At 40.7% G+C, this 24,337-nt stretch overlaps 1 protein-coding gene across 8 annotated transcripts in view; it reads right to left on the bottom strand.

Annotated features, from left to right (window-relative positions):
- TMEM154 (transmembrane protein 154) overlaps positions 1-24,337 on the bottom strand; it is a 136,892-nt gene that overhangs the window by 24,464 nt on the left and 88,091 nt on the right. Inside the window, exon 7 of one of the 8 annotated variants that reach the window (XM_063638285.1) lies at positions 14,981-15,095. The exons of 6 other annotated variants lie outside the window; for them this stretch is intronic. In XM_063638285.1, the coding sequence (XP_063494355.1) occupies positions 15,029-15,095 (67 nt within the window). In that variant the 3' untranslated portion in view covers positions 14,981-15,028. Of the gene's footprint in view, positions 1-14,980; positions 15,096-15,124; positions 19,599-24,337 lie in introns of those variants that run through there. One more of the 8 variants, XM_055276141.2, reaches the window with a different exon arrangement.

The following is a 24,337-nucleotide window of genomic DNA, read 5'->3' on the forward strand; positions in this document are numbered from 1 at the left end:
GCGCGGTGGCTCACGCCTGTAATCCAGAACTTTGAGAGGCCGAGGCGGGCGGATCTCAAGGTCAGGAGATTGAGACCATCCTGGCTAACACGGTGAAACCCCGTCTCTACTAAAAATACAGGAAAAAAATTAGCCGGGCATTGTGGAGGGAGCCTGTAGACCCACCTACTCGGGAGGCTGAGGCAGGAGAATGGCGTGAACCCGGGAGGCGGACTTTGCAGTGAACCGAGATCATGCCACTGCGCTCCAGCCTGAGCGATAGAGCGAGACTCTGTCTCAAAAAAAAAAGAAAAAAAAGAATTATCTGGCCCAATGCCACAGCAAAGTGCATGATGAACAGAGTCTGCAGCCCAGTAGTTAATTGAGAATAAAAGGCCTAGGGTCTATATGTTCTGCAATTTTTATAATTTCAGTGGTATTCACTTTTTCTTTTTTAATTTAACACTCCATGCTATGGTTTGAATGTTTGTGTCTCTCAAAAATTTATGTTGAATCTGAATCCCCAATGTAGCAGTATTAAGTGGTGAGATCTTTGAAAAGTGATTAGGCCATGAGGGCTCTACCCTCATGGATGGAATTCATGCCCATATAAAAGGTCTTGTGGGAGTAAATTCATCTCTACTCATTCTTCTGCCATGTGAAGACACAGCATTCATTTGCTCCTGAGGACACAGCAACAAGGCGCCATCTTGAAGGCAGAAAGCAAGTGCTTACCAGACACTGAATCTGTCAGCGCCTTGATGGGGGACTTCTCAGCCTCCAGAACTGTGAGAAATAAATTTCTACTATTTATACATTACCCAGTCTGTGGTACTTTGTTATAGCATCAAGAATGAACTAAGACACTCCATGAAAGTTTTCCCAGCCTAAGGTGCTCACATCTGTTTCTTCAGCTCTATGGTGGTCTTCTACTTCCTGGAAATCACATTTCTCTCTTTCCAGGCCCTCTCCTAACCATCATGCACATGGACCTTGAGCCTCTCAGAGATCCCAAAATCACCCTCTCTGGTTTATTTGAGTTTCACATGTTTTTCAACTACCTAGTCTCACCTTGATGGATAATATCATTTACTTTTTCTATAAACAGTTGCTGAGTGCCTCTGTATCATAGATTCTAGCCATTAACAAGGGATGCCTCTTTTCTTAGAGCCTGTAGTTTACTAGAAGAACCAAGCAAAACCAAGTGAACAAACAAAATAAATACAAATTTTGGCAAGTTGTAGGAAGGAAACAAATAGGATTTCCTGTGAGGATGATTAGGGAAGGCCCTCTGAAAAGGTAAGCTGAGATCTGAAGCATGAGGAGGGACAGCCTGGGGCAGGCAAAACCACAGCTTATTTGAAGGCTTATATAGCTGGAGTATCATAAGCAAGAAGCTAAGTGGTATGAAAAAAGATGAGTGTGGTTGGAAGATGCCAGATCAAGCATGGCCTTATAGGTCCTGGTAAGGAGGTTGGCTTTTATTTAAAGTGCAATTTGAAGCAATGGAAAAGCTTTAATCTGAAAAACAATATATATAATTTACTTTTAGTTTTGTTTTGCTCTTTTCCTTTACTTATCAGTTCTCAAAATAAATGAGTGGGTTCCTAAGGATCATTTCCATATAAACTTTATAATGAGTTTTTCAATATCCATAAAATAACTGGGTGGGATTTTGATTGGAATTTTACAGAATCTATAGATCAAGTTGGGAAAAGCTGACATCTTGACAATATTGCTTATTCCTATCTATGAATATTGAATATCTCTATCTCTCCATTTAGTTGTATCCTTGGTATCTTTTATCAGAGTTTTTTAGTTTTGCTTATCCTGCAACCTTGCTATAATCACTAACAAAGTCCAACTTTGCAGTAATCACTAATGAGTTTCTTTTTTAATGATTCTTTGGGGTTTTCTACATAGACAGTCATTTAATATTCTTCAAAGTTTTTTTTTAGTACATCATTATTAACTCATGAATTTAAACATTTTGATCTGGTTCAATCTCTTGTAATTATTGTTTTTATCAAGACTTCAATTATCCTTTCTTGGGCCAGTGGGATTCTCTTTAAGTGGCCTCCTGAGTCCTTTTGACATGACCTCAGTAGCCTTGAATTGCTTCACTGCTAACTGGTAGGACAAGATATTCCAGCCTAGTCTTTCACATTTCTTGCCCCAGACCTGTAGTCAGCTGATTCTCCAAGTTGCCCAAATTTCTTTTATTGGAAAATTGTATTTAGAAGTCACAATTCTGGATGTTATTTTAAAATAATCCTTGCTTTTATGTGAAGAATGGGATAAAAGAGAGCTGAGTGGAATTGGAGAAACTGGTTAGGAGGCAGTGTGTGTTACCCCCAGTGAGAAACAATGGTAATCTGGACTGAGTTATTGTCAAAGGAATTGGGGTGAAATGGGCTGATTTGAAATATGTATTCGTGTCATGGTCAATGAACTTGCTATTGGGTTAGATGTGGGGAAATAAAAGAATAGAAAAACTTGAGGCAACTTTGAAGTTTTTGGGGGAAGACAGATGGAGCATATCATTATCAGGATAATGACTCTTCTGGGATAGATGTGAAGTGGTATATTAAATCCCTATTTCAAAATCCTAGTGGCTTAATTTTATTTTAAATATATTGTACAAATACTGTTTCCAAAAATCCCACATACTTTGTAACTGTTTATATTACTTTGTCTACTCTTGCAGTCTTTGTTAACTAAATCTGCAATTTAGCAGTTGCAAGCAATATGTTCACGCAGTCTAATGGTCTGCATTTTTCCATGTAGACAATTTAAAATATTGCTTTAAATAGTACTCAATATACAATAAAAATATTCAACATACAATAATTTAATTATTTTGGGGTATTTGAGTTGCTTCCGGTTTTTAATTATTATATCTTGGTTAAGACTCAGTTATAAGCAACAACATGTGATTTAAGTTACTTTAACTTGAAAAAGGTGATTTATTGTAAAGATAGAAGGGTATGCCATGGGGTCAAAGAATAGGAAAGCAGTTGGGCATCTGGAAGCAGACAGAAAGGTGTCGGCCTTTTCTTTGTTTCTTACTTGTTTCTCTTGGTAAATCTGTTTTGTTCTTCTTTCCTTTACCCTAATTACCTCTTTGTAGGAGACTAGGGTTACCTCATAGCCTGAGATTATTTTACCACCCTGACCACATGCAAAGACTAACCTGCAATTCTCTGTTCTAGTTCCACATTCCAGCTTGTGTTAGACTCATTTCTGGTTGAATTGTAGATCAGGAGGTGGGATTACCCAAGACAAACATGGCTGCTAGGGACTCACCCTCTCGAATGGGAGTGGGAGGAGTTCTAGGGAAGAGAGGATGGCTAATGGGCTGGGCTGACCCCTAAAAGATGTCTCTATATTTTGAATAATGTTACCATAAACGAATTTGCAGAAGCTACTTTTTTTCTTTGTCCTTGGAGTACGTTCATCGAGGTGGAATTACAGGGTCTCAGAATTGGAACAGTTTCATGACTTACTCCCTATGCCAGCCGGGCTGTGTTGATGACATGAGAGGAAATAAGGAAGTTAGGAAATACTGGTCTGGCAACTCCCAGAAAACTCTTCCTTATCTCCATGATTCACCTTTTAAATCACTGCCTCTTCCACTCTCAGTAAATACTAGAATGAATATGCGCTCTTCACTTTTTTTTTGGTTCCCTCAGTAATGTTTGTTGAACAGAGGAAATGAGAGGGCAATCCAATCCAATGCTCATGCAGTAGCATCACATCTTTAAGGGAATTATGAAGTCATAGATTAATTTCTTTTCACAAATAAATAACCCACACCCCCTCATTTTCTTCTTGGTCCCATTTTTCAATCCTTGTAAGCACTTTTCTGGTCTTTGCTGTCCTCTTTCTAATTTCTCCCTTCAGACTGAGAATCTGAAAACGTCCCCTTCAGAGTACAATACTAAGAAATACTCATCAGAATGAGCTATTAATTTCTCTGAGTAAATGATAACTTTCAAGAATATTGATCACTTAAGTACTTCACATTTCTTTCACAAAAGTACATGGCTCTTTTTCAGCCAGGTCCAGAATTTTAATCTACCCTGGGATTCCCTAGCTCATGAATTTGGGAATTGGACAGGAGTCAGTACAAGATCACAGGAAGTGGGAGGAAGAGTAGAAAGAAGCAAGTCCAAGGATTTCCAAGGTTAATGCTGTCCAGGATGACATGAGTTGGAGACCCTGAAAGAGGCCACGTGAAGGCAGATAAGAAGTGAGATGACAGCCAGTTGAAAAGATGGAAGGCATCCAACTAACCTAGAGGAAATGACAAAGTATGGCCTCTGAGCAGGATAACTAGCTACTGAAACTAATGGTCCTGACTGGGCAAGGAGGTAAAATTAGGCATGGAGTCCAGGTGTCCAAATGGGGGGTCAAAGGGGTAAATAAACCTGGTCCAATGGACCAGACAGATAGCCAAAAAGATTTGATCCCATATATTGTGGGAAGTATTTGACAGTGTTTTCAATACATTACAGTGCCAAAAAATTGACCTTTTTCTTCACTCTATTGTAATGTCTCCATGTTTCTTTATTAAAATTGTGTAATTGACAATTCACCAAGAGCCTGACTCTTGGTTCAAAGTCTCATCCTTCTGTCTTGTTTTTAAATGCAAATGAAGAGGGCTGACATAGTCTGGCAGGCATGTTTTTGTCCACAGCAAGACAGAACTCGTCATGGGGCTGCAATGTCCTCTGGAGGGTCACACGGTCCTTAAAATTTGAGTATTTCCACAGTTATAATGGGGAATAAGAAGTCCTTTCCTTATATCATTGTTTTACACACCCCAGCCTAATTTTCAAGGTACAGAGGGAATGGCAGCTGGTTTCTGAGTCTGCAGGAAAAAGTACTAAGAGCAAATAAGTAGTCGGGAAATTGTCTTGACATTTATGGAATGAACAAGGCATGACTGTGTAATAGAGAGGTTTATAATTGTTCTGGGAACACTATTCCAGTGTGTTAGAGATGGTTGGCCATTTATTTTAGAGAATTAAAAGAAGAGCAAAAGCCACCCTAGCAGTTTCAGGGGAATAGCTGTGGGTAAACATTAGAGAAGAGGGGGAGGGGAAATGTATGAGGGCTATTAAGCAGCTGTCTGTTAAGGAACATTTAATTTAAAATAAGATAAACATTCATTGTGCTGTAAACAAACAAACAAACATTTTTTGCACCATTTTCATTCCCACCTCCTTACATTGGTGTTTTCACTTTATATTAGAGTGTAATATTGAAAAACGATGTGAAACTCAGATAGATTATGGTTTTATCCCATTTGTTAGTATTGAGGGAAGTATTTGGCATGTGTTTTCAATACATTATAATTCAAAAGAAATTGCTTTTTTCTTCACTGTATTGCAAGTCCCTCCATGTTGCTCTATTTAAAATTGTACAGTTCATAATAGATTAGGAATTACTCTAATAAATATGGTCAAATTTCTCATTTGACACAGAATTGTGTGTGCTTCTGTCTTTGTTAGTGACTAGCCCCCTCTGGGTACTTAGTTCTTAATAAATATTAAGTTATGTATTTGCTTTCATGTCCTTGGCTAGAAATTACATGACTGGCCATACTCTGAAATTTTGTACCATTATGGCTAATGCACCTTTTGTAATAATGAATCAAAATAGATTTATTGTCAAATGCTTTCTTCAATTCAAAGTAGAGAGAAAGGAATTCCAGGATCTTGAAAGCACTAGGGAAATGTGACTCTATAATGGAATTGTGTCTAATGAAATCTCCAGGACCAACTGAGGAATGTTCTTCTTCCCATAAACTCCAGAATTGGAAGAATTCTTTTAAAAAAGGAATATCTCAAATGAGATGTTATTAGCAATTTTAACAATTATTTCAATTATCCCGGGTTATGCATGATAACTTGAATCTATTAAAAGGAATGAATTGGGCTCTGAATTAACTAGATGGGACTATAATTTTTCAAAGCAGTGAACTCCAACTTGTATTTAGTAGGATTTTTTTTTTACTATGTTTCTGACCTACTTTCAGACATGGACTTGCAAACTCCAGGTCCCTAGGAGAGTAGGAAGAAAAGTTACTCACTTATATTCTGCAATTTATTACACTAATTTATGGTCCTTCAAGTCTGGGCAGGGGATGGGCTGTTGTTTTATAGAAGAACCTTTTTGTCCTTTGTTGGGGACATTTCCAGCAATTTAACAATTGACTCTAATAGAATCTTATGAATAAAACTAATGAAAACATGAAGAAATGAACTCTAGAGACCAAACATACAGTAGCTTATTGTTCACTCTCTGGAGAATAGAAATACCTTCTCTAACAAGGTACAATGGTGCAAACAGGAACTAACACTCGGGTTTCAATGCACAAGGCACTCAGGGTCAGGAGACGGCCAATACTGCTGACCTTAGTCAGGTCAGCATGAACAAACTCAAGAAACTGGATAAGCAAACAAGTAAATGTGCTTTAGCTTTTGGATGTGTTCATATGATTATAAAAATTATTTTAAGAGAGAACAAATTATCAAATCTAGTTATTTGTCCTTTGACCCATCTCAATGCTTTTTTGTTTTTTTATTTACTTTTTGTTTTTTTTTTAGGGGCCTATGTATAATAAGCAGTGCTTTCCTCTCTTTCTCTAAGGCCAGTCCTTATTTTGATTACTCCCTTGGATCTTAGGGAGTATATGGCTAATATGAAAAGGAAGGATTAGTACAACTGAAATACCTAGATGGTTTTTACTCACCAAATTCTTCAATACATCAAACCTTTTACTGGAGTTGCAAACATAGACTCCACCAGGGTTAATTACTTCATTTGCCTGGGTCTCAGTGTCCTCACTTACACAATGAGGGGTAAATGTGATCAGTGCTATCCAAGTCTGTTACCCATGCCACTGGTAGTATAGAAGATGACTGTAGGTAATAATGGACAATTGCTTTATGTATTTATCTTACTACTATTAAACCTGTGACATTTCCAGTTTGTTTTGTTTGGTTTTTTGAGCCAGAATCTTGCTCTGTCTCCCAGACTGGATTGCAGTGGCCTGATCTCGGCTCACTGAAACCTCCACCTTCCGAGTGATTCTCCAGCCTCAGCCTCCCAAGTAGCTAGGATTACAGGAGCCCACGGGCTAATTTTTGTATGGATATATGTTTCTTTTTTTGAGATGAAGTTTCGCTCTTGTTGCCCAGGCTGGAATGCAATGGCGCGATCTCCACTCACCGCAACCTCCGCCTCCCAGGTTCAAGCAATTCTCTTGCCTCAGCCTCCCGAGTAGCTGGGATTACAGGCATATGCCACCATGCCCAGCTAATTTTGTATTTTTAGTAGACACAGGGTTTCACCATGTTGGCCAGGCTGGTCTCGAACTCCCAACCTCAGGTGATCCACCTGCCTCGGCCTCCCAAAGTGCTGGGATTACAGGCATGCACCACTGTGCCTGGCCCGACATTTCTGAATATTATTGTTTAATAGTAAAGTGGGTATTTAGTTTTTAAGGGAAAATTTTAAATAAATGATATAAGGATGACAAAAAATGACACATTATTTTCTAATGAGTGGTATTTGGGAGACACTAGACAAGCTAATCCCTAAAGTATATTTTAGCTTTAAGTCTAAAGTGTCTATAATTTTTAAAGCCTTTCTTCCAAACTTTACTCAATTAATCTCACTAGAGAAGCCATAATTAAATAAAACAGATGAATGTTAAACAGTAGAAGTAGAAAGAAAGAAAAGCCAAGTGCTTGGAAAATTCTTAGACTTGAAAATCACTCAAGAATTAAAACTGGGCCAGGCATGGCAGCTCACACCTGTAATCCCAGCACTTTGGGAGGCCGAGTTGGGTGGGTCACCTGAGGTCAGGAGTTTGAGCCCAACCTGGGCAACATAGTGAAATACGGTCTCTACTAAAAATACAAAAATTAGCCAGGCATGGTGGCGTGTGCCTGTAGTCCCAGCTACTCAGGAGGCTGAGGTGGGAGAATCACTTAAGCCGGGGAGGCAGAGGTTGCAGTGAGCCAAGATCGCACCACCACACTCTGGCCTGGGCAACAGAGCAATATTCCGTCTCCAAAAAAAAAAAAAAAAGAAAAAGAATTAAAACTGAATTCCTTTTTCCTTATATAGGATTTTCATGCAATTGTCTAAGCAACTTCATGGAACACTTTCATAAAAGCCTTTAAAAAATCCCCATCTTGAATTATAAATTCTGTAAATATGTCCCAAATGTTTATATTATGATCATCACTGGTGTTCTAAAAGAGTTGTAAAGTCCATTGTGGTTGCCCTTTAGCTGCTTGTTGGAATGGTGGCACTTATAGGAAAGGTAATAATACACATACTAATTTTGTTTCTTGAGTGCCCAGCAATAGCCTTGCACTTCATAAACTTTACCTTATGTAATCCTCACAATAACCCTACAGATGTATTACTTCTCCTATTTGCAGGTTAAGAAACTGCAGTTCTTTGCGTTTCCTAACTTGCTATTACTCAAGGGCTCACAGCTAGACGGTGGTGAGCATTTAAAAAAACGCTATGGAGGTCTGTCTCATTTCTAAGCACACGCTTTTTCTACAACATGAAAGTTTTATGTAAGAGTTTTAAAGAAACATCCCTCTCTCTCGCTACATAGGAAATAAAGAGCCCTTTGGACTTGACCAAGAAAAGCTTTTGGAGGAACTCAAATTCTTGAAGAGTCAGTCAGAGACTTAGGCTGGAGAAGTAACTACAGGGCGGGTCATTTCAAAGAAATAAGTGGCTGCTCTAGATATCTGTCATCTCATCTTAACAGCTGATGCCAGCTCCCGGGTTCTCTGGATTGAGGCTCTTCCTCGCCTCTGCAGATCACCACTCCTGCCAGGGCAAAAGCTGGCTTCTTTCCTTCCTGCAGTGGCTTTTTCCTCCCCCACAACTTATTTGTTCGTATACCTAGCTAGGAGCCTGCCCTCTCTGCCACTGTTAACTTTTAACAGATAGTGACCATGCTATTTGTCAAGGTAAAACATCACCCCCAACGTTCCCTCCCCTTTTATTATCAAGGAGTCCCCTTTAGGGTGCTTTTAAGAACTCAGAGGAAAACCAGCTATTCATTCCTTTTCTTTGATAACTCTCTATGTCATCCCAAAACAATGTGGGAGATCTGAAGTTAGAAATTATTTCTGAAAATAACATGACCAACCCTCTGATCCTTGCAAGAAACGAAGTTTTTACATACACTAAGTGTTTGTTTGTTTGTTTGTTTGGTTGGTTGGTTTTTTTAAATAACTAGACCAAAAGAAGTATCTTATCAAGTGAGGAAATAAAAGTGAAAACATCTCTGGTATTTGGACAGCAGTCATAATCATCAGGATGCTAAGGTGAGAAGGAAGCTACCTGTAAGCATACCTTGTTTAAAACACAATGGTTTAAGTTACAGACAGCTGACAGGTGCTGAGAACAGTTGCTCAAGGGCAAAGAGCCCAGCAAAGAAAATATGGATGCAAACCCTTGGCTTAATCTCACTACCAATTATCTCTTATCAGCTCCTTTCTCACTCATAGGTGAAGCCCTGAAGGAGGCTGCATCCTTAAGGTGCCTCTTCAAGGCCCCCCGCAACCCAATATATGGATTGACATTTTAATAGCTCAAAAATGGCCGAATATCAGGAATACCAATCTGTACCTTTCTTCCCCATGATAGGAGGTGGGATGTGCACTTTTGTATTTTACTAGGTCTCCGCCTCCGTCGCTTTGCCTCATCCACACTGCACACTGCATGTCTGCATGTGGATTGTCCCTTTGCAGTGCCAAACCCCACATCCAGACATCATCTTAGCTCAGATTGACCCCTGAGCTTCAGCCTGTGCAGATACTCCGCTCTTTGGCCCCTGTCCTTGTGCAATCTGCTTGGGAGAGAGTTTTAACTTTAGAAAGATCCTATCCAGATAAAAGTAGGGACAGGATGTTCTTTAGGGAATTCCCAGTACTGAACAGTGCCCAGAGGGTCACTTAGTATACATATACACACCAAAGTGCAGATGCCCTCACCCCTATTACATACTGCACACTGACATTTTCTTTTCTTTTCTTTGTGGAGACAGAGTCTGTCTCTGTCGCCCAGGCTGGAGTGCAGTGGCGCAATCTCTCACTGCAATCTCTGCCTCCCAGGCTCAAACGATTTTCCTGCCTCAGCCTCCTAAGTAGCTGAGATTACAGGCATGTGCCACCACGCCAGGCGAATTTTTATATTTTTAGTAGAAAAGAATTTTTTTTTTTTTTTTTTTTTTTGAGACAGAGTCTCGCTCTGTCGCCCGGCTGGAGTGCAGTGGCCCAATCTAGGCTCACTGCAAGCTCCGCCTCCAGGGTTCACGCCATTCTCCTGCCTCAGCCTCTCCGAGTAGCTGGGACTACAGGCGCCAGCCACCACGCCCGGCTAATTTTTTTGTATTTTTAGTAGAGATGGGGTTTCACCGTGGTCTCGATCTCCTGACCTCGTGATCCGCCCAAAGTGCTGGGATTACAAGCGTGAGCCACCGCGCCCGGCCTAGAGACGAATTTTTAGCATGTTGGCCAGGCTGGTCTCAAACTCCTGATCTCAGGTGATCCGCCTGCCTCAGCCTCCCAAAGTACTCGGATTACAGGTGTGTAATCTGTAATGCCTGGCCACACTGACATTTTCTAGTTTATTTTTTTCTATTTTATTTTACTTTTTAAATGCATATGGGTACTCGCTAAATTTATGTCATGATCTGTGGATGGGCCATGACCTACGGCTTGAAAATTACTGCTCCATGGGGAAAATGTAGGAGAAGGCCATCGGGATAAATTGTTTGTACAAATGAAAACTTATGAAAGTGAGCTGCTTTATTAAAGTGAGCTCGCTTGCCTGCATGCCATGACCTGCTCCTCTGGTTGTATCTCACTCCTTTTGTCAGGACCATGACCTGGCATTCTGTGATGGAGGGGGCTGGATGGTGGCTTTCTGACCTTATCCTTGCCGTCCTTAGGCCTCTGCTCCCCGGCTTTACCCCAGGCTTTCTTGCCCCGTGGAAATGTATGTGTGCTGTGATATGAAATTGTAGCTTCAGAGACTCAACAGTTTGGCATTTTAATGAGTCCATGTTTTAATCCAGTTTTGAATATTCAAGATGTATTTGGCACAGTTTATCTTAACCAATAACACCACACACAACAAGTGGACCCAAGTACTAACATCATATCAATTATGAAAAAGATTGAGATTGAGAAATGGCAAAATTACACTTCCCTGGTATAATATTTTTCAATGTCTATTCTATTCTCTGAGATTAAAACCAAGTCAGAATTTGTCTTCATAGCTTTTATCATAGATTGTGTTATTTATTTGTGGTATTTGATTAGTCCCAGTCTCCTCTACTAGAGGAGTTCAATGAGAACAGAGATTATTTCATTCACTCCCCAGTTACTAGCACACTGCTTGGTACACAGTAGTTTTCAATAATTATTTGTGGAATGAATAAAGAATTCCCTTTAAGAAGACATCTGTAAGCTATGTTTCTTCCCCACAAAGGCTTTAAACTTTCATGCCTTATAAGCTAGAATAATGAATGTGGATTTGACATTGTATCTAAAAATGCACGTAGGGGCCTACAAGTTTGGGTTATCTTTAGAATCCCAATTGGACCCAAGCTTCGATTGTCACTTTCTAATTGTGATAGCTGCCATCTATTGGAAACCTCATAATAACTCCAGGAAGTGGGTCCTATTATTATCCTCCATTTCGCAGAAGAGGAAATTGAGGCCCAGAAAGGTTTAACCTCTATCTTTTAAGGCAATGCCATTTTGACTTTATACTGCCCTTTTTGAAACATCTTGTTATCCTAAAAAAAAAAAAAAAAAAAAAAAAAAAAAAAAATTCTCCCTATTCTTCTGAGAATCTTTTGTGCAAAGAGAGCATTAAGAAATGGCATGGAGAGGAATGACTTTAAAATCAAGTTATTCTGGCCGGGCGCGGTGGCTCACGCCTGTAATCCCAGCACTTTGGGAGGCCAAGGCGTGCGGATCACTTGAGGTCAGGAGTTTGAGACCAGCCTGGCCAACATGGTGAAACCCTGTCTCTACTAAAAATGCAAAAATTAGCCAGGTGTGGTGACGCATGCCTGTAGTCCCAGCACTCGTGAGGCTGAGGCAGGAGAATCACTTGTACCTGGGAGGTTGAGGTTGCAGTGAGCTGAGATCACACCACTGCATTCCAGCCTGGGTGAGAGAGTGAGGCTCCATCTCAAAAAAAAAAAAAAAAAAAAAAAAAAAAAAGATCAGATATTAAGACAGACCTTTAGGGACCAGGCTAAAGCTGCCCTTGCCAATACCTAGATATCAGTGAAGGTCGGCTGTTGGTTCTTCCACTTTCCTTCCACTCCTTCTCTTCCCTTGTCCAACCCACCTCTGACCTTAGGAACTACATTGACATTCTATCTGCTTGTTCACAATGGAAAGGTGCCAATAACTAATGAAGAATTAGCTGATAGCATTAAAGCAATGGTCCCCTTAATTTCCTCTCCCAGCTAGCACAACTAGGGCTTGGATAGCTGCTGAGGATGCCATGGTGGTCCAGCCACCACGAGGAGCAAACCCATGGAATCATATTTAGGTGTAAAAATCAAAGAGGGAAATTATGCAGATAGCGATTGATCCTTTGGTGGCCAACTCTGATCTTCTATGAAGACGCAGTTAGGAAACAGGGTGAGAAATAGATTTTAGGGCCACTGGAATTGATTATTTCGCAATGCTAAGGAATGGCGGGAAAAGGATTATACAACATAATGAGGGAGACCTGTTACTTGTCTTCCCACACTGACTCACTCTGACCCGGGGTCATTTCTTATCTATCTGGTCTGGTGATTTCACATAGGCAAAAAAATATATATACATATGTTAAGCAGAAACTACAAAAACCCAAGTTCCTTTTTTTCCATGTCATGTAAAATAAATTTTTCTTTGCATTCTTTTTCGAAAAAGATAATACAGTGGCAATATAAACATCATGTTTTTTTTAAAAACATGTAAATATTGTAACTAACAAAATTTCTTCATTTTTGCTTGTTACCTCCCACATGCATGGTTCAAATATAGTTTTATTTGTAGTGTACATACATTTTGTGCAGAAATATTTAACAGTAAATAAATCCACCCACTTGAACAAAAATCTGTACTTCTATCTGTTTATTAAAATTTACTATATACATTGCCAGATCCTTTAATTTACAAATTCTCCATAAGTTCATTTATTCTTATTCTTTCCAGGAATGAAGGCTCCTACAGAACATTAGACATTTTGCTTAACTTTCAGACTTGTGCTCTCAGGGGGATTTTACTTGTAAACTAAACTTTATACACAATTGAACCAAACAGAGCATTTACAACCACAGTGAATTCACAATAGCAAAGATATGGAATCAAGCTAAATACCCATCAAGGGTGGAATAGATAAAGAAAATTTGGTACATATACACCATGGAATACTACGCAGCAGAAAAGAGAACAAGATCATGTCCTTTGCAGCAACATGGATGGAGCTGGAGATCATTAACCCAAGTGAATTAATGCAGGAAGAGAAAACCAAATACTACATGTTCTCACCTGTAAGTGGGAGTTAAACACTGAGCGTGCATGGACACAAAGAAAGGAACAATAGACACTGGAATCTACTTGAGGATGGAGGGTGGGAGGAGGGTGAAGTTCGAAAAACTACCTATTGGGTGCTATGCTTATGACCTGGGAGTTGAAAAAATCTGTAAACCAAACCCCTGTGTCACCAAAGTTACCTATATAACAAACCTGTATATGTACCCCTGAACCTAAACAAAAGTTGGAAAGAACAAACAAACATAATAAATAAAACCACAGTGCCTTTCGGGTTCTCCCTGGCTTTGATACGGCATCAGCTTTGACCACTCCATTACAGTTTCTCCTCTTGCAATGAGAGAGCATCCCTCTCCACCTTCTCCAGACACTCTCCTGCCTGCTTTCCTGACCTCACATTCTCCTGGCGCCCTTCCTGCTTCTTCAGCCATTCCTTCTCAGGCTCTTTTCCGGCTTCTCCTCCGCAACACAGTCTTTAAACATCGGGATTTTCCAGGCTCCAATCTAGGGCCCTCATTTCTTCTCTCACAATATCCTCTCCCTAGGGCAGTTTAGCTATTCTCTTCATTTTAATTACTTCCCCACCCCTCTCTCTAGGCTCATATACCCCACATATTCATACTACCCCTACTTATCAAACTGCTTACCTGCCATGTCCCTTGTTTTACTGAAGGTGGAAAATGCTGGTGGAAATAATCACAGAAGCATCATAGAGCAAGGCCATCTTTAAGAATTCAGAACTTTCCTCTGCCAGTGTTTATGAGAAGAGATAATGTCAATAACTGTGTTAGCCAAGGCTGCTCTTGTTGAATTATCAGCAAAAATAAAGAAGTTATTTGATCTGACAAAATGAGTGACAAAAGGGGTTTATCATCATGAAACGGGTTCTGATAAAATGTTCAAACATCTGGGATTCTCTCAGAGTTGGATATCCCTTCCTGGTTTATGAAAAATGCATTTCTAGAAAATACCTGGCTTGAATTCCTTCCATTTTGTTGATTTGGTAGGCAGTTCAAAATATCAAATAGTGTGAATTAGCCAGTCTATACAAATGTTTCGAAAGGAAAGGAGTGTGCAGTGAGTGACATCATAGAACTAGAAAGCAAGATAATTTTATAATATTCCTTTAGATATTTATTACTTTATTTAACTATACAAAATGTATGCAAATTCTTTATTATCTACCATAATGGCAAAGATGAACAGACTTTTTTTTTTTTTTGAGCCAGAATCTCACTCTGTCACCCAGGCTTGAGTTCAGTGGCACAATCTCAGCTTACTGCAACCTCCACCTCTCGGGTTCCAGTGATTCTCCTGTCTCAGCCTCCTGAGTAGCTGGGATTACAGGTGTGTGCCACCATGCCTGGCCAATTTTTGTATTTATAGTATAGATGGGATTCCACCATGTTGGATAGGCTGGTCTCGAACTCCTGGCTTCAGGTGATCCACTCACCTGGGCCTCCCAAAGTGCTGGGATTATAGGCGTGAGCCACTGTTCCTGGCCTAGAAATATGTATTGATTTAATTAATTACATGTGTATCTTTGGCTGTAGCATTATGTATAAGGGTTCTCTAGAGGGACAGAATTAATAGAATAGATGCATATATGAAGGGGAATTTATTAAGGAGTCTTGACTCACACGATCACAAGGTTAAGTCCCACAATAGGCCATCTGCAAGCTGAGGAGTAAGGAAGCCAGTCCGAGTCCCAAAACCTCACTGTAGGAATACCAACAGTGCAGCCTTCAGTCTGTGGCCAAAGGCCCGAGAGCCCCGGCAAACCACTGGTGTAAGTCCAAGAGTCCAAAAGCTGAAGAATTTGGAGTCTGGTGTTCGAGGGCAGGAAGCACCCAGCACAGAAGAAAGATGAAAGCCGGAAGACTCAGCAAGTCAACTTCTCCCACCTTCTTCTGCCCGCTTTATTCTAGCCGTGCTGGCAGCTAATTGGATGGTGCCCACCCACATTAAGGGTGGGTCTGCCTCTCCCAGTCCACTGACTCAAATGTTAATCTCCTTTGGCAAACACCCTCACAGACATAACCAGAAACAATACTTTGCATCCTCAATCCAATCAAGTTGACACTTAGTATTAACCATCACACATTGTATCAGCATGTTTCAATTGATCAAAAAGGAAATAGCTCAAATATATAATTAGGTCTAAGGAGAGCTGGGCTGAGTGACCAAGCAGGCAGGCCCTTCCAGAGGCCCTCAGTTTTTCTTTTAAATGGAATAATCCCCACAGCAGAAGTAGCATTTTTGCCTGAAGGTGTGGGGTGGTGGGGAGACAGGGACTTGTTAAGATGCAAAGTTACCAACCCAAGGGAGCAAATACGCCCATATTAAAAACAGAAACTGAGAAGAACCGACACCGAGAAGTGTTGAATAGCAAAACCAGGGTGTTTATACCAGCCATGACTTCTGGGCAAGATACAGGATTTTTTTTTAAGGTTGTACTAAAACTAGATGTTATAAACATCCTCTCTACTTCCATGAGAGCTTGTGGGGACATCTCAACGCAGAGCAAAGGATCAACTGAGAGAGAGAGAAAGAATTTCCTGGGTAACAGGTGGCTGCTGCAGGCACTTGCTGCATGTGTATTGACAGAGGGAACGCTTGCCTTCTGCTCCACACTCATACATATCTGGCTTACGACAGAAACAGTTGACAAAGGTTCTGTTCTTAAAGGGAGTGCTTTGGGCAACTGCAGATGGGGAAAGAAAATTAATGAAGAGCCTTCATGCAAGGAAATGACCATTTTGATGGTGACAGGCATGGATGAAGAACAGCATGGAGCCTAGAAGAGGATTCTGAATGAAAAATATCTAGGGAAAGTAGATCCTGAGAGCCCAACACAGACACAGTGACCCCTGTGAAATCTGGCTAAGAATCAAATTAAATCCTCAGTGAGGAGAGATTAAAGGTTAACTGCAGAACTGCTCTATACATTTTTATATGTTTAGTAGATATACATTTTGATTGGGTTAACTATTTGGTTAACTCTATATTGTTAGTTGTCAGAGTATGGATTCAATCAGTCTGAACTTATTTTTGAGGTGTATGTAAAGCTCTGAGTTAAAAACAACTTAGAGGCTTTGTTAAAGAAAGAAAGCTGTCCTTCATGAACCCCACTGCCAACTGTAATCGAGACTCCAGAGTGGACAGACCACCCTGGAGAGTGGTAAAACCAGGTAAGCAGCACCTCTTCAGGAAAAGGGATGTGAGGAGGTTTATTCCCGCCTGCTCATACTTGTTTTACTTCATCCTTGTAAGAATTGAGGTTAATGAACGTGACAGCTTCTGATTGTACAGTGAGAGGTTGAAGAAATAAGGAAAAGGACTAATAGAAGGTTTTACTTTACCATCTGCCATAGTTTGGATGTTTGTCCCCTCCGGATCTCATGTTGAAATGTGATCCCCAGTGCTGAAGGTGGGCCTAGAGGGAGGTTTTTGGAGCATAGAGGAGGATCCCTCATGAATGTCTTGGTGTCCTCCTCAGAGTAATAAGGGAGTTCATGCAAGATCTGATTGTTAAAGAGTCTAGAGTCCCTCCTACTTATTGCCTCCTTTTGCCATGTGATGTTGTTAAAGAGTCTGGGGTCCCTCCTACTTCTTACCTCCTTTTGCCATGTGACACACCTGCTCCCCCTTCACCTTCCACCATGAGTGGAAGCTTCCTGAGGCCCTCACCAGAAGCAATGCTGGTGCCATGCTTGTACAGACTGCTGAACTGTAGCCAAATAAAACTCTCTTCTTTACAAATTACCCAGCCTCAGGTATATGTTTATAGCAATGCAAAATGGACTAACACAGAACATTTGTACTGAGGAATGGGGTGTTGCTGTAAAGACATATGAAGATGTGGAAGCGGCTTTGAAACTGGGTAATGGGCAGAGGTTGGAAAATTTTTGAGGGCTCAGAAGAAGACAGGAAAGTTTGGAACTTCTTAGAGACTAGTTAAATGATTGTGACCAAAATATTGATAGAAACATGGACAGTGAAAGCCAGGCTGAGGAGGTCTCAGATGGAAATTAGGAAGTTATTGGGAAATGGAGCAAAGGTCACCCTTGTCACACCCTAGCAAAGAACTTGGCTGCATTGTGCCTATGTTCTAGGGCTCTGTGGAAGGTTGAACTTAAGAGTGATGACCTAGGGTATCTGGCGCAGGAAATTTCTCAGCAGCAAAACATTCAAGATGCTGAGTGGCTGCTTCTAACAACCTACCATCCGATATGGGAGCAAAGAAATGACTTAAAGTTGGAATTTATATTTAAAAGGGAAGCAGAGCATAATGTTTGGAAAAATCACAACCTGGTCATATAGTGGAGAAGGAAAAAGCATATCAGGACAGAAATACAAGTAGGCTAAGAAGCAACCACTTGCTAGAGAGATTTGCATGATTAAAAGGGAGTCAAGTGCTTATAGCCAAGAGGCCTAGAAGGCATTTCGGAAATCTCTGAGGTAGTCCCTCCCATCACAGACCTGGAGGCCTAGGAGGAAAGAATGGCTCCCGGGCCAGGTCCATGGCCCCTAGCCCTGTGCAACCTTGGGACACTGCTCCCCCAACCCCACTGGGGCTCAAAGGATCCCAGGCACAGCTTGGGCTGTTACTTTGAAGAGTGCAAATCACTGTAAGCCTTGGCAACTTCCATGTAATGTTAAGCTAGCAGGTGCACAGAATGTAACAGTGAAGGAGGCTCAGCAGTTTCCACCTAGATTTCAGAGGCTGTATGGGAAACCCTGAGTGCCCAAGCAGAAGCCTGCCATAGGGGCAGAGCCTCACACAGAGACTCTACTTCCTCTTGCTCCTTTTTGCCATGCGATGCACCTGCTCCCCCTTTGCCTTCTGCCATGAGAGGACGCTTCCTGAGGCCCTCACCACAAGCAATACGGGCTCCATGCTTTTACAGCCTGCAGAACTGTGAGCCAAATACTTTTTTCTTTATCAATTACCCAGCCTCAGTTATTCCTTTATGGCAATGCAAAATGCACTAACACATTATCTTTTTGACTTTTGTCTTTCACCTTTTCAAAGTATAGATGTTCCTCAATTTACAGTGGTTTGACTTACGATATTCTGGCATTATGATGGTGTGAAAGGGAAATGCATTTAGTAGAAATCATACTTTTTTTTTTTTTAGTTTACACTGGTAAGAAAGATACAGACTTTGTGTTAGATTATTTTGCCCAGTTGCAGACTAATGTAAGTGTTCTGAGTGCATTTAAGGTAGGTTAGACTAAGCTATGTTGTTCAGTAGGTTAGGTGTATTAAATGCATAACAATGCATATTCTGTCAACAGACTTAGGATATTTTCAATTTAGGATGGGTTTATCAGGATATAACCCCATCGCACATAAATCAAGGAACACCTGTATGTGTCCCTAAAAGCCAGGCTGCAATCTCCCAAAACCACTGGCAGCCCTTGCTAGGGATGGTGTGCAATGGGTTATCACCTTCACTCCAAGGCAGTGATGATTGAGCTGAGATTTAGAAAAACAGATTTGAGTTCATGATCTGTACTAGCAACTAGCTGGAATGACCCTGTTCAAGTCTTCCGATTTTTTCATGTCATTTCATAATCTATTTCTGCTGACAGCACTCTCCCCTCATCAGACCCAGGGCCCTCTCTAGCTTGGCTCTGCCTACTCCCACTTTATTTAACTCTGCTTGGAGAAGCTCTCCATGGGCAGGACCCATAAACTCACCTGGGCTGGGGCCTCTTTTCAAGAAAGCCTCTGTCAGCTTGCAAAGGATCTAAGACATTTCTCTATTTCCATCCCCCCTCCCAATCCCCCTTACTTATCTATCATTCCAATGCCTTCCAGGCCAAGTCAAATCCTGATTTCCCCAAGAAACATCCCCAGAGTCTCTCAGAATCTTTCCTCTGTCCTCCAGGGTGATTTATGTTCATGTCTCTTTCTCCTGCTCCTGCTTGATTATGGATTCCTCAAAGGAGGGGTCAAATCTCCTTTGCCACAGCCTCTAGCATTTTGCTTTGTTGAATCTGTTGGACAAAATAATTGCTTTGAACAAAACAATTCTCACTAAGTTTTTATTAAATAAACGTCATTGGGATATGTGTAGAAAATTTCTGTTAGGTTATTGAATACACACACAGCATATTCTAAAGGCATTTTTTAAATGCCTTTATTGAGATATAATTTACGTGCCAAAGAATTCACTATGTAAAGTGTACAATTCAATGTTTTTAGTATATTCACAGGGTTGTGCAACCATCACCACAATCCAATTTTAGAATCTCTTTGTCTCTCCAAAAAGAAACCCCATACCCATTAGTAGTCACTCTCCATTTCCACCTATCACCCAGCCCCTGACAACCACTCATCCACTTTCTGTCTCTATGGATTTGCCTATATTGGACATATAAATAGATTCATACAAGATGTGATCTTGTATGATCTAAGTTTTATGCTATTGAAACATTCAGAAATTTTTCTTTTTGAAAGTTTAGCTCCTTTAAATAAACCTCTGGCAAAATCCATTCCAGAAGGGAGAAATCATTAATCAGGCAGGAGGAACACTGAATGACCTTTTAAAGGGTATTTGTATTTTAGCAGAGAATAGTAACAACATCGCACAAATAAATGATTCTTATTTAAGAGGAAGACACTTTGGGCAAATGTAAAACACATCATGGGAGCAGTTGTCCCCCTCCTAAGGCTGATTCTTGCTTCTGGCATCTTCTGCTCCTCCCAATCCTCCAGCATACCCTGCTTGGAGAAATTGTCAAGCTCTTGGAAAAGGCCAAAGTTCACTATGTACCTTCTCGCTAATAGGATGAGGCTGAGTTTTTTAAAAAAATAACTCTTGAAAAGTTTCCTGAGAGGTAAACCCATCCTCTTTAAGAAACAACTATAAATCTTTATCCCCAATTTCATGCATTCTAAGATGCACATTTTTTCACACATAAATGTTCCTCAAATTGGGATGCATCTTACAGTTGCTACTGGCCTGGTGACAGTCAAGGAGCTGCCATTGCTCACAGGAGCATGAGTCTATTGTAGCTCTTCATAGGGCGTTTTAATTGAGATGTGTTCCTGGTTGTTACCACCCACGTGAGCTCCTAGGCCACTGGCAATGTCTTCAGAAAGTGTATACTACGATTTGACATTGACTTTCCACACAATGTCAATGTGTAGGGATTTCAGGAATACCCTGGCCTTATATTTTCCTGTTAATGTATACACAAGAGTGATATGCAATCTAAAAATAATCTGTGTCCAAAGAAGTCTGAAGGAGCATTTTCAAACTGATTATAAAGAAAACAGCTTATGTTAGAGTTTAATTAGCAGTTATCTGTTCCCTTTCTTAGTGATACAAAAAATAATGATACATTTTACGGTCTTCCATTCTGCATCTTAAACTTAGTATATCCCTGGTGTGTTATCTCAGTCTATGCTCTTCATGCATCAGAGAAGGGTTGTGAAATGAAGCAGAATTCTGACTCAAGTAAGGGGAGCTGAAAAAGGGAGCTTTGCTTTAGAAACTTTTGAGGTTACTTCTCATGCCCTGGTGCTTGTACAGAAGACAACAACAACAAAAATCATGACAGAGAAAAACAAGCTGGGTTACACAAGATTCAAGTGGGATTCAGTTTTCAGAGTGCTGGAAAATAGCCTGGAAACAGCTCTATAAGCTCCTGGAATCCTCCAGAGGACTGCAGAACTCCATAAACCATATGCTGACATCATCCCTGTCTGGGCATAGGCAGGACCAGCAGCCACCCAGGAATGGCCTTAAAGAATCCCTAATGAATTAATCAGCATAAACCAGCTCCAGAGCAGGAGCACATGCTCATGCCGTCAGTCTGCCTTTGCCCAGGAGTTCCACCTCCCATTCACCAATTAACTTTATGGTTGCATCTGCCTTTCCTGCCAAGCTCTCCCGTAAAGGAATTTATCACCTTCTGTTCTGCTTTTCTTCCCAAATGTGAATCAGAAACCAACAGCACTGTTTAAAAAGGCACTTTCAGCAAATCCAATTATGCCCCCAAGCACCTTTACACAGAATGAGTGAGCTCTTCTGCCTTGCCTTTTGTGGCTTTATTAAAGCTGCTGGCCCAGAAGCTCACTGCTAGCTTGGGCCAATAATAATAAGAAACACTTGTTTACGTGCCAGGTACTGTTCTAAGGGTTTCATATATATTAACTCATTTCATCCTCATGACAATCCTTTGAGATCAGTACTGTTATTATCCCACGTTACAGATAAGGAAACTGAGGCACAGAGAAGTTAAGAAACTTGCCCAGGGTCACACAGCTCCAGGAAGATGAGATGAGGGTTGAACCCAGGCAATCTGGCTCCAGAGTCCATGCTTGTAACCACTCTACATGCTCCACAGTGAAGAAAGATGGTCAGACATTTTACTTTGCCTTTTACTAAGTAAAGATGTGAAAGTTGGCTGGTCCTGTGGCGTTCACATCTTTAATCAGTCTTACTTGGAACTCAGTATATATAAAGGATCCGATGAGAGATGTCGTTTGAAATGGGGGTAAGGGCCTGCAGGCATTGCGCCTGTATGGCCTTTCTGCTGAACCCCTGCGGTGGCCTTGGACACCAGAGGCTTCTGGAAATCACAACTGGGAAACCTTCACCTGAATGTCTCTTCTTATTGATGAGTTACCCGAGATCTCGGAGCAGCCGGAGTTCCCAAGGCTGCAGAGCTCAGCAGGGGCAGAGCTGCCGGCAAAGCCCAGCTCCCCTGACGCTCCACCAGATTCTGGCTCCCTGGCCCCGCCCCAGCATGCTGCCTCTGCACGTCAGTTAGCGCCTGCAACACCGCACTTAATGAGGACAAACAAATGTGCTCATTGCATTGAGTTCAAGTGCGAATGATGTGATCTTTCTGCTCCTGCTTAGCAATCCTTTCTCTGGAAAGATCTAGGGCAGACACCGCAGAGCTTTAAACATCGACTTCCAGAGAGCAGAGGTGGGTTTATTGGGAAGCCCTCAAAATCAGAGCTGCAGCAGTTCCGATTAATCTCAGTTAGTCTCATCTTCAAGGGAGTTTCCGCTATCACTATTATTTCATCCCTGGATATTGTTTGGAAGCCTGTCCTTCTAACCTATCCCTAGTAAGATAGGGGCTAGAACACTTAAACCACCTGAGAAATTTGGATGGGTTCATGCAAGTTGGTAATATCTGTTTTTTTCCTGGAGTATAAATCTCCAGCTTCTTCTATACGGATCACTTTGTATTTGCAGAGAGCCCACAAAGCGTCATTGTTTTTGAAAGCATTGCCTCTTGAAAATAAATCTGTGTCCTTTCCCTCTCAGCAGGCGCTATCAAGACCTTTTCTGAGGGCTCCAACTGGACAGATGAAGTGGCCATGAAGTAATACTAACTTACAATTACTGCTCTGTATTTTTAAGTTAATAAATAAATAATTCTTCAATTGCAACACTTTCCTTTGTGTTAACTGAACTCTTACACATGGTGTACACCCACGGTGATATTAAGAATAATATCTCCCAAGCATATTACGAATAATATCACAATGTGTATACCCACGGTGATATGCTCATGCACTGTGATATTAGGAGTAATATCCCTGGGATATTACGAATAATGTCACAAGGTGGACACGCATGGTGTATACCCACCATGTGGTATTATTTGTAATATCCTAGGAGTAATATCTCATACCACAGGCTGTACATCCACTGTAATATTAGGAGTAATATCTCCCTAGTATATTATGATATCACATCACAGAGTGTATGCCCACTGTGATATTAGAAGTAATATCTCCTTAGGATATTACAAATAATATTACAGGATGTACACCCACTGTGATATTAGGGGTAATACCTCCCTAGGATATTACAAATAGTATCACAGCGTGTACACACACTGTGATATTAGGAGTTATATCTTCCTAAAGTATTATGAATTATATCACAGAGTGTACACACATGGTAAACACCCACTGTGATATTAGGAGTAATATCTCCCTGTGATATTACAGATAATATCACAGTGGGTGTACACCTGTGATACACACATGGTGTACACCCACTGTGATATTAGAAGTAATATCTCCCTAGGATATTACAAATAATATCACAAAATATACACCAACTGTGATATTAGCAGTAATATCTCCCTAGGATAGTAAGAATAATATCACGAGGTGTACACCCACTGTGATATTAGGAGTAACACCTCCCTAGGATAGTATAAATAATATCACAGGGTGTACACTCTCTGTGATATTACGAGTAATATCTCCCTAGGATATCACTCCTTGTATCACAGGGTGTACAGCCACTGTGGTATTAGAAGTAATATTGCCCTAGGATATTACGAATAATATCACAGGGTGTATACCCACTGTGATATTACGAGTAATATCTCCCTAGAGTATTATGAACAATATCACAGGTTGTACATGCACTGTGGTATTAGGAGTAATATCTCCTTAGACTATTATGAATAGTAACACAGAGTGTACACCCCTTGTGATATTAACAGTAATATCTTCCTAGTATATTACGAATAATATCACAAGGTGTACACCCACTGTGATATGAGGAATAATATCTCCCTAGGATATTATGAATAATATCATATGGCATATACCCACTGTGATAGTAGTAGTAATATCATCTCCCTAGGATATTACAAATAACATCACAGGGTGCACACAAACTGTGATATTAGAAGTAACATCATCTCCCTAAGATATAACAAATAATATCACAGTGGGTGTACACACGTGG

The sequence above is a fragment of the Symphalangus syndactylus genome, chromosome 4, assembly GCF_028878055.3.
Source record: "Symphalangus syndactylus isolate Jambi chromosome 4, NHGRI_mSymSyn1-v2.1_pri, whole genome shotgun sequence".
NCBI lineage: Eukaryota > Metazoa > Chordata > Mammalia > Primates > Hylobatidae > Symphalangus > Symphalangus syndactylus.